The sequence below is a fragment of the Rhinopithecus bieti genome, unplaced genomic scaffold, assembly GCF_001698545.2.
Source record: "Rhinopithecus bieti isolate Rb0 unplaced genomic scaffold, ASM169854v2 scaffold_32012, whole genome shotgun sequence".
In the NCBI taxonomy this organism is placed as follows: Eukaryota; Metazoa; Chordata; class Mammalia; order Primates; family Cercopithecidae; genus Rhinopithecus; species Rhinopithecus bieti.
The window spans coordinates 4,812,784-4,826,184 of NW_016814432.1; the positions used below are offsets into that span (position 1 = coordinate 4,812,784).

Here is a 13,401-nt window from a genome sequence, read left to right on the forward strand (position 1 = left end):
ATTATACTGACGGATACTTAGCGGAAGCTATAATAATTATAATCAGAAACTGCTCTGGGCCAGTGTTTTCCAAAATTCCATGAGACACTCCAGTAAAAGGGGTTCTCAATTCAAACACATTTGGAAAATATTGGTGCAATAATGCCAACATGACAATGTGCACCGGGAATCTTAGGCAAGGGCTATAGCCTGCGAAGTTTCCCAAAAGCATATGACTAGGAAACCTGTTATTTGCCAAACAATTTTCACCATATCCAGGAACAAACTCTATGAGATGCTGCTCTATAAGAAATAATAAAGTTTACATTGTTTTTCCTTTACAAAGTTTGCTGGTTTTGCTTCACCTTTCTTGATATCTCATTTACAGGATGTCCCCAAGTCCTACACTTTCTACTACACCATAAAATACACACACGCACACAGACCCAGAAATACACATACAACATATATAGTATTTACATAAACATAAACATATATATAACTCATCAATCTGTCTGTCTGTCTGCCCGTCCGTCCATCCCTCCGTCCGTCCATCCATCCATCCTTCTGAACTATATCTGAAGTCAACATTTACCCTGCCTGAGCAGTGCCTCAGAATCCAGTTGTCTTCTCTTACCATCATGTCCAAATCAAAAGTTGTAACATATAGTGCCTCCAAATGAGCTGTTACAGAGCAAAGCATCTAATAAATTAAGATGACTTGGTTGATAAAGTCGGTAAGTAGTCAGGTACATATGAATTGGAAAAAAACAGGCCGAGCTGTCTTAATCTAAAGAAGTAGAGCACACATAGCATTGCGGCACAAAGGCAGATGAAGTGTGAGGGAATATATTCTATTCTGCTGCCTCAATAGCCATTCTATGTAAGCATCTATTTACCTGGCTTACATGTAAGTCCAGTAATAGATTTTGATCTAAGAAAAGCATTGCTACTTTACTTAAGGTATTATTTTATTTTCACTGTTCTTTCTTTTCCTTTCCAACTCAAAATAAAGAAAATATACAAAGGAAATGGGCAAATTTTACAGAAAATGACCAGTTTTTTAAATGTAATAATCTCAGTGTGGACTGTGACATAGAATCATGCAATTTATGAGCTGAAAGTGCTCTTACTAATTACCTAGTGCAGTACTCCCATTTACGGTGGAAATTTTAAAAGGGGGGATGGGGTGGTAAAGGAGCTCAAAGTCACACAAACTGGTGGCAAATCAAGGCTTAGAACCTGTCTTTAAACTTTTGTCCTTTAAGTGTTCCAGTTCACTGGGGTGCCTCCCATGATTTTGTTTGTTTCTTTTGTCTTGCTTTTGAGAACTGTCATACATTTCAGAAAAAAAAAGATACACAAATATTTACATACATAGATGTTTAGAGAGATTACAAGATACCAGCAACATTCACTTTATTTTCTACCAGAATGTATTCACATTCATCTGTTGATTTTAAAGTTTTGAAAATACATGAATAATCTATGTAAGCTGAATAAAATACAAAACCCAACAAAACAACAAAGTAATGATTTTGTGGGTATACTAGATTTCCCCTTCAATAAAGCACATTATAATGCCTAAGGAAGAGTAAGTCTTTACATGCCAATATTCATAAGGGGTGGTAATTTTGTAGCACAGCACTTTGCAGAACTCTGAATAGTGGGCACTGACAAAAGGATAAAATTCAATTTATTTAATTAGGGAAAAAATTGTGGAGAACTTGAACTTCTTTGTACTAATTTAGAAAATCCCTAAACTCTTGAAATTGCTACATGAACTCTTAAACAAGAAGTCAGAATGAAAATTTTCCCTTTAAGTGAGTAACAGATAAAGTGAAACAGATTCTTTTAAATTATTTTCAGACAAGCAACGCCAGGTTGGGTCTTAATAATGTTTTACAAAGCATCCAACTACTAAAGATTGATTTTAGCAGATAATCTTTACAAATCACATAGTGCAGAATATGATCAGAATACTTAAGATATATAATAGTAATAATGTTATATTCATAAAATGAATAAAATATAGATATTTAAGTTTCTATTTTCTTAAACAGAATTAACAAAAGGGTATCCACTTTACATATAATTCTATACAATGTATATATAAGTCAAAATAAGAATATTGTGGCTTTCCATTTATTTATGGATTAAATAAATTCATTACATGAAGGAGATATTCAATACGTAAAGATAATCTTAACTTCTACCCTAACAAGAAAAGTTGAACAAACTGAAAATCAATTACTTTTTTAATACGAATTAGACAACTGAGGTTGCAGGGCAAACCACCATCCAAAATCTGGAGAAAGACAAACCCAGAGAGTCACAACTGAGATGTGGTTACCTGGGGTAGAGGCCACTGGAGCCAAAACTGATAGGAACACTCAAATGGGAATTTTAATGAACTGCTGGAGACTTAATGTAGACTAGCATGAGAGTGAGAAACTCCTGAAGGCCACAGTCTCAGGGAGTCTTCATCCTTTCCTACAGTTTATGTCCAGGAACCACACCAGATTTTCATGGTAAAGATCCAAGAAAGAGCTTCTCCTGATTCTGGCAGGGGAGAGTCATCATTGTGAAATATGCCCTGGTCCTTCTCCATAACAAAGGCCTACTCTCTAGGAAAGAAGTTAACCCTATCCCACGTAGGTTATGGATATTGCTCATGTTTCAACCTCCTCCACCATTCTTGTTTCACCTAAGAGGGGAAAAAAAAGGTACACCACCAGAGAAATACTTGTAGAAGTCACAGTCCCCAAGGTACAGGTCAGCTAAAAGACTAAGATTTAGTCATAAAATCGAGAATGCTTTCCTCCCACATCATATCACCACACCAACAGGACTCCAGTATTATAACAGTGGATTGCAGTTGAAAGAGCTGAATGATGCAGACTCTCTCTGAGGAGAATTTAGGAAAGCCAAAAGTTAACAGCAGAGACAAAAGCAAGGACAGCAGGAGGGAATCTGAAGCCTCTGACACCTACAGCTACAACAAGCATTAAATATAGCACAATTCTTACCTAAATGCACGTCTTCACACTAAAAGTCTATTTTCTTCAGTTCCTATCACCTGATACATGTCCGGCTTTCAACAGAAAATTACAAGGCATTCCAGAAAGCAAGCAGTAAAATGTAGTTTTAAGAGTAGAAGCAAGCATCAAAACCATACTCAAATATGACACAGATGTTCAAATCATCAAACAGGGTAAAGTAATTATGATTAATATATTAAGGATGCTAAAGGAAAAGTAGATTATATGCAAGAACAGATGGGCAATGTAAGTAGAGACAGGGAAACTGCAGGAAAGAATAAAATGAAATGCTAGAAATCAAAAGCACTGTAACAGAAATATAGAATACCTTTTATGGGCTCATCAGTAGACTAAATACAGTCAATGAAATAGTCAGTAAGCTTAAAACAGGTCAACAAAAAAATGATATAAACTGAAACAGAGATAAAAGAATGAAAAAAAAGAACAGAATATGCAAGAACTGTGAGACAATTTCAAAAGTATATATATATATAATTATATATACTTATAATATAATATATATAATTATATATATAATTCGAATACCAGAAGAAAAAGAAAACAGAGTAGAAAAAATATTTGAAGTAATAATTATCAAGAATTTTCTAAAAATAAGGCCAGTCACATAATTCAGATATTCAGGAAGCCTAGAGAACACCATACCAGAAGCCCAACCGACATATCCCTAGGCATGGCATATTAAAAACTACAGAAAACTCAAGTCAAATAGAAAATGCTGAAAGAAGCCAGAGGGTAAAAAAATATCTTACATACCCAGATACAAGGTATGATTTACAGTGGTCATCAGAAGCCATGTAAACAAAAAGAGAATGGAGGGAAATATTTAAAGTGTTGAAAGAAAGAAAGCTACCAGTCTAGAATTCTATATTCAATGAAATTATCTTTCAATAGTGAAGGAGAAATGAAGACTTTTTCAGGCAAAAAAGACATAACAGATAAGAAGACATAATCCTAAGCCTGTATGCAACTAACAAGCATGTCAAAATACACGAGGCAAAACTGATAGAACTGAAAGGTGAATAAGACAAATGCATTATTAGAGTTGGAGGCTTCAATACCCTGCTTTCTGTAACTGATAGATCAAGTAGGCAGAAAATCAGAAAGGATATAGTTGTCCTGAATAGCATTATCAATAAACTTGATTAATTGGCATTTATAGAATCTTCCATCCAACACCTGCATGATACATATTCTTCTCAACTTCACATGGACCATTCAGAGACAGACCACATTCTGTGCCATAAAAAACACTTTAGCACATTAAGAAGAATAGAAATCATAAAAAGTATGTTCTTAAACCACAATGAAAATGAAACTAGAAATCAATAATAGAAAGATAGCAGAAAAATCCCAAAATATTGGGAGATTAATATACTTCAGAACATATGGCTCAAGAAGACAAGAAAAATTTAAAAATATTTTGAAGTACATGAAAATTAAAATACAAGTAAGCAAACTGTGTGGGATGCCACAAAAGCAGTGCTTAGAGAGGAAATTTATAGCCTTAAATGCATATATTTGAAAAGAAGGTCTAAGGTCTACAATAACCTACACTTTCATCTTAGTAAACTAGAGAAAGAAGAGCAGTTTAAGCCTACAGCAAGCAGAAGAAAAGAAATAATAAATATTAGGGCAGAAATCAATAAAATCGAAAACAATTGAGAAAATCAACAAACCAAAAAACTTGTTTTTTGAAAAAAGATGAATATATGACATGCATTTATTCATTCATTTAAAACATGTTCAAATAAGAAAATTACACATTTTAGGGAGGAACTTAACACTATACAGATGGTCAAAACAGTGAAAGCAATTCCAGTCTTTTGAATATTATATGAATGGAAATGTATCATGAGGAGTTTATGATTAGATTTCTATATACCTCTCTCCATCTCCATTCTGAATCATTTATAATATAAGCAAATACAACTATTGTAAATTATAAAATAGTAAGTTTTCTAGTTGGCATAGTCAAATATCAACATTAATAAAATTAACTTGCTTTATTTTCTTCCTTTACATTAACACGTGTGAAATAAGGCACAGAAAGCTGTGCTATTCTCTCTGTTACACTAGGATATTGGGTTTTAGACTGTTTGTAAGCCAAGATGGCTAAGCTTCAGCCAATGATTTTGTACAAAAGATGTTTCTCTTCTTTTCTCATATTGTCCCTGAAACATTATGAATGGGCAGAATGCCAAGCCTACTAATGGATCTTTTCAAAATTTATGCCCTTCTTTTTCAATTTCCTATCTAAGAATATGTTGATATGAAAAGGCAGGGTAAGAGGGCAGGAGAATGGGCTGAAGAAGAGTCATTCAAAAACTCTGTGTCATTACACCGAGGCAGTATGCCTAACAAATCCTAGATACGCAACATACACGAATCTTAATGCTTCACAGACCAGACTAGAAAACTGACGGTCAATGAATTTATTATTAGTGGCAGTCTCCTACTACTGATTACATTATTTGTCCAAATGGTCATCAGATACTGTCAACTCTACCTCTTTCACATTGTTTAGATTTGTCCCATAATTTTCATCTAGTCCTCAACAACTTTAGGTGCACATCGTCAGTTATCCGCATTATTGCAATAACCCTCCACTGTCCACCTCTCTCAACATTCCTTCTCAATCTTCTCATGTACTTTGTGTTCCTAGCTTGTGATAGTTAGTTTTATGGTCAGCTGGCTAGGTAAGAGTACCTAGTTATTCAATAAAACATTATTCTAGGTGTTGCTATGACCTATTCTGTTGATGTAGTTAATATATTCAATCAGTTGACTTTCAGTAAAGGATATTACCCCCCAAAATATGGGTGGGCTTCATCCAATCAGTTGAAAGGCCTTAAGGGCAAAAAACGAGGTTTCCAAGAGAAGAAATTCTGCTTCAAGACTGCAGCATTAACTCCTATTTGACTTTCCAGCCAGCCAGCTTGCAATACATATTTCAGACTTGCCGTTCCTCATAATCACATGGGGCTAAATAAATGCTAGTTGCTCCTATTATTGCCATCACTGTTATGGCTATCATGAACACAGAGGATTTCCTGGATTATAAAGTGTACATTTTGGAAAATCATATCAGAGAGCCAAGGGCAAAAACTACTTGTTGGATGCTTTGGGCCTAGAATAAAGGTGACAAGCTGTCAGACAGAAAAGTGAATATGTGAGCCAGAAAAGTCAGAGAAGAGCTTCTTTTAGACACTTCAGACATGAAGTTGATTAATTGAGAAAGGAAAGTAAAATTCACGCAGACAGACCAATTCAGTCCATTGGTCTCAAGAGACACATTTAGATTTCAGTCAGAGATGTGTTGTGCCAAATTATTCCATCTTTAGAACCTCACCCAGCTATGTCTATTATCTTACTAACCAGGAATTAAGGGCTGGATCAGCTAGCTTCTCTAAAGAAACACATGCCAAGCACAGGGGATATCTTAGACTAATCCCACTTCTGATTCAAACAAACTTTGAAAAAAGGAGTAACAAGCTCCTGTGAAAAGTCATGGTTTCAGCTTTTGAAAATCAGTTATTACATTCCAGGAGGGTGAAGTGACAGTGGAGGGAATCATGAACCATGCCTCCACCCCGCTGAACAAAGCCCAAAGGAGTTACCAATGGGATCAGAACATATACGACTCAGAATTACACGTGGTTTCAACTGAATTTATTACTTTTAATTTACCAGTGCTATTGTCAATGAAACAAACAACCCCCCCCCGTGACTGATATTAATTTGTTGCACAATATGGCACCATGGCCAGTTAATCTTTGCTGAATATTTCCCAAAACTATGAACAAATTAGAATGATTGTGAAAAGATGATCTTTTGATTCCTTTATTTCTGCCAACCAGTAGGTTAAAACAAGACAAAAAAAAAATTACATAGGGATTCCAAAGACAGTGTAATGACCTGTTTTTATTCATGAAACAGCAGCAACAATTCCATTTACCTCTCTATCCATTCCCACTCCTTCCTGGTATAGTTCAGTAACTCTCACAGTGTACCTGTACATTCCTTAAAGTTAAATGAAAAATTTTTAACTTCACAAGCCATACAGAAATATATTTAGATTGTATTTCAGATAAGGCTAGAATCCCCTTTGAAACACCCCTCAGTGTCAATTCCAGCCCCACATACCCCAGAGATAACCAATCTTAATAGTTTATATGTAACCTTTCTACAAATTTATTTAGGTAACAATGGAAAATATTTGGTATTTTTTGTTTATATTATTGCTTTATAACATATGTACAATTCTGCAACTTGCTTTTTATTAAGCTATAAACAATTCTAGCATACACACCTTCATTTATAGAGGTTAAAAGATTAGCAGAAATAATCCTGTGCAAGCATCAGGTTCTAGGCCTGCCCTATCAAATAACAGCCATGAAATTTTGACTCTGTCACTAATCTCACTATCCTAATTTTTAAATAATCTTCCTCATTTCTGTCTTTCACAGGGTATATGTCAAAATTAAATGAAGTAATCTCTGTGTGTGCTTTGAAAGCTGTACTGTTTAATATATACATAAAATATTATTCTTAAATATTATCTAGAAAATAATCAGGTAGTGCTATTCTAATAGCATATACTATAAGTATTTAACTTAAAACTTTAAGAGGTGTCACAATAATATTTCTATATTGAAATTTTTAGCTAATAGCATAGTTATCCCTAAATGTGAATTTTTTTTGGAAACATTGACATATTATGTCAACAAAGGATTAATCATGAGAAAATATATTTACATGCTAATTCAAGTTATTAAATTGATTGTTTACAAATCAAATTCCACTTTTACATCCATGAGCTTCTATGCTCAATCCTAGAGTAAATGAACCACAGCCCAAGTGCATGAAAACAATGAGAATGACTATATCAGAAGAGGTTATAAAACTATGACATTTAAAATATTTAAAAATTCACCCCAAATCTCTTACATGTGATGTTCAAAAGAATTATTTTGGTAAAATAACTTTATGAATGATTTCAGTTTTAATTACAATTCTTTTAAGAAAAATGTTCTCTATGAGATACACATCTGATGTACATTTTAAGTAAATTAAAACATTAGGATTCTTAGAGAAAATGGTTAAAAAAATTCCTAGTCACTAAGTTAAGGTACAATATCGTGTGGTTGGTTATAGATCTAATATGTTATTGGGCATATTGATTTCACTTTTCACCAGAATAATTAAATGTCAAATGAAAAGAGTGCTCTACAAAGTCCCTCTTTTCTAAGTTTTTTCATGAATAGGATCATCAATAACAAACTATATCAACTTCACCTTAAAAATCTCTATGTATTTTATGTATTTGATTACCTTTCATCATGAATTATTCACTTTTTTTTTTTTGCTCTGGGTTGGTAGAAGGTTTTTGGCAAGTGACTTATGTTTATGAATCTTCTCAATTTCCTTTATTTGAAACACATTACCTCATACTGTTTCTTCAGATTCTCCAAGCTTGACTGGATACCCAGTTTTCACTTCTCAACATTAAAATGAGAAGGAACCATGGGAAAGTCCTGACATACATACATAAGTAGAAAATATTACACAAAGCCATTACTTTGGGGGTTAGATCAATGTGATCATAGTAAGATAACTCGGAGATGAGTTAAGACCCTGAAATACAAGACAGAGTGCTTCACAAATACATTCATGTCTGAGAAGGAAGGTGGGGCACATGGAACATGTACCTAATGTCTTCCTTGTAGATGCCAAGAGAGAATGAAAACAGTAAGAATATTTGGAGTCAGTTTAGTTCAATTCCAAATTATAAATTTGACTAAACATACACATTTAATGAATTAGTGGAATAAAGTCAATTAAAAAACTCCGATTGTGTAAATCAGAACAATTAGTTATATGACAGCTTTTGGACCTGTTTTAATGTCCTAGTTTGTGACACATTTTTTTAAACAGAGAAATTTGGATCACTGGCACCTCAAAAATACTGGTTTTCACTCATAGGAAAAAGTAGTAACACAATGATAATGCTCCAACTAGGTAGACATAAATGGAAGAAATGAGAATTACGAATATCCATTTTACAAATTAGGTGGACAGCAGAAAAAGCAATGGAATCAGAAGACCACAAGGTCCAAGCTCTAGCGTCAACAAAGTGAAACATTTTGGACATAGTTTTTTCAAATGTAAAATGAGGGTGTTGAACTGTATCTCCAACGTTCTTTATAACCTATGATACTTAGGGGGAAAATTTCGTAACTACAGCAGCTTTACAAACCTATTATTTGAGTGCCAAAAATGGTAAGCTGGAAAATTTTCAGTGGCTCGTGGCCTATTTGTTGTCAATTCCTTTTTTGATTTTGCAACATCTTTTTTTTTTTTTTTTTTGGTCTGGTTATAGAAGTACCATGTTCGCTGTAGACAATATGGAAAACACAGACAAATCCAAGCAAAAACAAAAAAAAAAAAAAAAAAAAAAAAAAAAAGTCACTACCCAAAGACTACCTGAGCTGTTAACATACATGTTTCCAAATATATATTGTTGTATAAGTTACTAGAATTTACAGAGTCCAATGGTTTTCAAATTTGTATTTTTATGATCAGATTTTTTTTTCTAAACAAAGTCTCACATGGAACCTTAATGTGTACAACACATAAAACTGAAACTACTCTGATTGAAGTAGTGATGAAGAGCCTGGGGCTTTTCTTACATGGTTGTCAACACACTCCTATGGAATCCTATACTTTAAGAAGTACTGTCTTAAAACTAATGACTTAACCTATTTTCTAATGTTGGACATTTAAATTGCTTTATTTTTGCTATCATAAATATCATTCAGTTCTTTGTGTACATTCATGGTTATTTTCCGTGGACCAATTCTTGCAGGTGAAACTTCTAGGCCAAATGGTTTTAAGGCACTCATTGTCATGCCAAGCAACTTTGACACTGTCTCTCCCCAAACCATTTGCCATAGGAGTCATCCATTTTCTATTCTGCTATTTAATGGTAACTAACCCCAATTGTAGCATTCGAATCAGAATCTATTCCTGACATATTTCTTCATCTTTTCTTTCTCTTACTTATGATGCCAAATAGGTTAGTATGAAGGCTAAATAAATGTCCTCCTTGAAGCACCAATACTTCCTTCCTGTTAAATGCCATTGGGTGCCTACTGGATGAGCCTTTTGTTGTCTTTGGACAATGATCTGTCAAGCAGTCAGCTTCTATAAGAAGGTGGCTAATCAAAAGCAGATAGTCCCCTTTGGGGGGAATACCTTTGTTACTTGGCACTTTTAGTGAGACAAAGAAATGAAAAGGGCAGAAGAGAATTCCAGGCAAGGGTAATCAGACAACATTAGAGGAACTTGGCATAGTTCAGTGCTATAAATGATGAACATAAAAAAGTGGTTAGAGATGGGGCCAGAGGCAAATGCAAATTGCCCACAAGTTACATAAGGGGGTAAAACTTTGTGGGTGGAAACTGTAATAAATGTAAGAGTGAATGTCCAACTGAACAATGAGATCACTTGGACTCAGGAAGGGGAACATCACACACTGGGGCCTATCATGGGGAGGGGGGAGGGAGGAGGGATTGCATTGGGAGTTATACCTGATATAAATGATGAATTGATGGGTGCTGATGAGTTAATGGGTGTAGCACACCAACATGGCACAAGTATACATATGTAACAAACCTGCACATTATGCACATGTACCCTAGAACTTAAAGTATAAAAAAAAAAAAAAAAAAGAGAGAATGTCCATTCTAAAGAGAACAGTCAGTATAGCCAATCGCCACCATGTGAGGGAATATCTTCTAGTTTCCAAAGCCATGAAAGGTTTCAATTTTTAAATTAATGATGGTACAAAATTAAAAAAAAAAACAACAACCAGTGCAAACTCGACCAAACACATATGTGAGCTGCATTTTGCTAACAGCCTGTCTCACTTTACAATCTTAGTACTAGGGAGTTAGGGAAAGCACAGCTCATGAAAGCCTGTGTATACTAAACTCAGGGGTTTGAACTTTATCTTGAGAACTGTAGGGACTCATTAAAAAGACTTGACACTGATTAACATCTTAGAAGGGTCACTCTGGCAGCTGTATTGGAGTCAAGTCTGAAAGGGAGCTATGTAAGAAGGGCTTAAATCAAAGCAGTGAAGGAGGCATGGAAAGAAGGAGACAGAGTTGAAAGAGGTTAAAAAGTCATATGGTTTACTAAATTACACAGTTGAAACCTGAACCCAGGTCTCCTATCTTATATTGCTTGATATTCTTATAACTAACTATACCAATATTGCAAGATGTCTTTTGAGTGGAATGCTATTTATTTTGCAAGTCATAAGATACAGGAGATGTTCTTCACAAACATTAGCTTGAAATACCAGGATTTTTTCCTATAGCTATCATGTAGTGTAGGTAAACCTTGCACTAAAAGAAACTCCAGGAAAGAGGATATATAGAGAAATCCTGATGAGATACACAGTGGGCATATACATTGACTGTGAATAAAGTCCCTCATACTTCATTTGGCTTTCTATGCCAGTTTGCAACTAAACAACAGATAAGCAGATTGATATGGTTTGAACGATGGTGACCCTCTCAAATTCATGTTGAAGCTTAATCCCCAATGAGGTGATATTAAGAGGTGGGGCCTTTTGGGAGAAGTAATTAAGTCATGAGGGCTCTGCCCTCATGACTTAGAAGGGTGGTCTTGGGATGCCATCTGAAGTAGGCTACAGTGGTCAGAGTGTGGGCTCCAGTGCAGGGGCCTGGGCAGAATGTCAGATATTTAGCTTCCTGTGGTATACTGATGAGCAGAACTCTTCTACTGCATACCTCAGTTTTGCCTAAGGAGACATGTGCAAGAACTTTCTTCAAAATCGTGGCACCATTAATAAACAAAAGGAAAGAATATTCAGAGAGAAGAATTATAAGACATTCAGGAAACATGCAGGAAGTGCATGATGTAGTATCAGGAATAGAGGATTACAAGCATTTCATTCCTTGGTGTAAAATATCAGACGTAGTATCAGAGATCTGCATATTGCAAAACACAATTAGAAATTGGGTTTCCACCTGTGTTGGGGCAATATACATCAGTAGTAACCTTGGTGAAACCTCATTTCGGAAAGGCATCCTGTACTGATGGGAAACTTCTCAATCATTTGGAGACTGGTGTTTTAGCCCAGGTCTTCCGGGCTACTCAAAAATGTGTACATCTGATTTTTCAATTTCTTTTGAATTTCAATCTCTTCTACACTCTCAATTTGCCACATTGTTTTTCGATGAAGTTGTAAAGCAGATGGTAGCTGCCTTTGAAAGAAGAGCATGTAAGCTGTATGGTCCAGAAACAAATATACCTCAGGAGTTAATGCTTCATGAAGTTCATCATGCATAAAGGGAAAAAACAACTGGTGTCACTGACTTTTAACTTTAGTTTGTTCACTTTAGCAAGCATTTTTATGTTTTCAGAAGTCAGAAAGCATTTGTTAAACCCAGCTTTGGTTATAAACTTGCACCACTGAAAACTTGCACATAGAATATAGATTCACTTATACAGACATTATCATGTTCTGCATTTACAATAATGGGATGCCATCACTATTGCTAGAATAGTGACATCATTCTTCTGAGCAGAAATTGAAACTGTAAATTTAAATCTTTTAATTATAACCTTACCTGAAAGAGGTTAATTAAGATATTCACACAGTATGTATTAAAGCAACCATATCACACTTAAGTTATTAAATTCAGACTATTTGTAACTTATTGTGATAGGGCCTGCCATATGGCTTAGGGTATCTGAGTAATCATCGTATATTTAAAGTAAAAACTTTGACTTAAAAACAATGTTAATGAAGGTTCTCTGGCACTTTTGATATTTTAAAAATTGTTTTGCGAGTAGTAGATAATTCAGTGCCATAGTGTGGTTAGCCCCCAGATAAACAGTGAATTTTTTTTTAAGTTTTATTTTTTGTATTTCTGGTGATTGATCCAGAGCTTTAGGCTACATTTCTAGTAGTTTGCCACTTTCTCCTACGTATTCTGGCTGCTCTGTCAATATGCTAATTGTGTGTCAAATTTTGTCTACAACAGCAGGCAACAGATGAAGATAAGTTGGTTGATATGTATCCAGCACTATGCATCCCTATTTTTCAATTTATTGTGTGTATTCACTCTCAATAATGTGTTTCAAATTGATATATATATAAAATATATGTACTATACATAATACATAAAATATATACACTATATAATATATAGCACATATAAAATATATACTATATATAATATATAATATATTAAAATATATACTATATAATATATAAAATATAATACACATATATCTTTTTTTTTTTTTTTAGAGATTGAGTTTT

General features: G+C 34.4%; 2 protein-coding genes across 2 annotated transcripts in view; one reads left to right on the forward strand and one right to left on the reverse strand.

Annotated features, from left to right (window-relative positions):
• XRCC4 (X-ray repair cross complementing 4) overlaps window positions 1–13,401 on the reverse strand; it is a gene marked incomplete at its 5' end in the record, with an annotated part of 182,953 nt that overhangs the window by 64,692 nt on the left and 104,860 nt on the right. The window lies entirely within an intron of this gene.
• On the forward strand, window positions 11,784–12,422 carry LOC108514211 (coenzyme Q-binding protein COQ10 homolog B, mitochondrial-like). The gene is given in 3 exon segments (XM_017850284.1): window positions 11,784–12,055; window positions 12,057–12,193; window positions 12,196–12,422. Coding segments are annotated over 3 exon segments (585 nt in total). The 5' UTR covers window positions 11,784–11,834.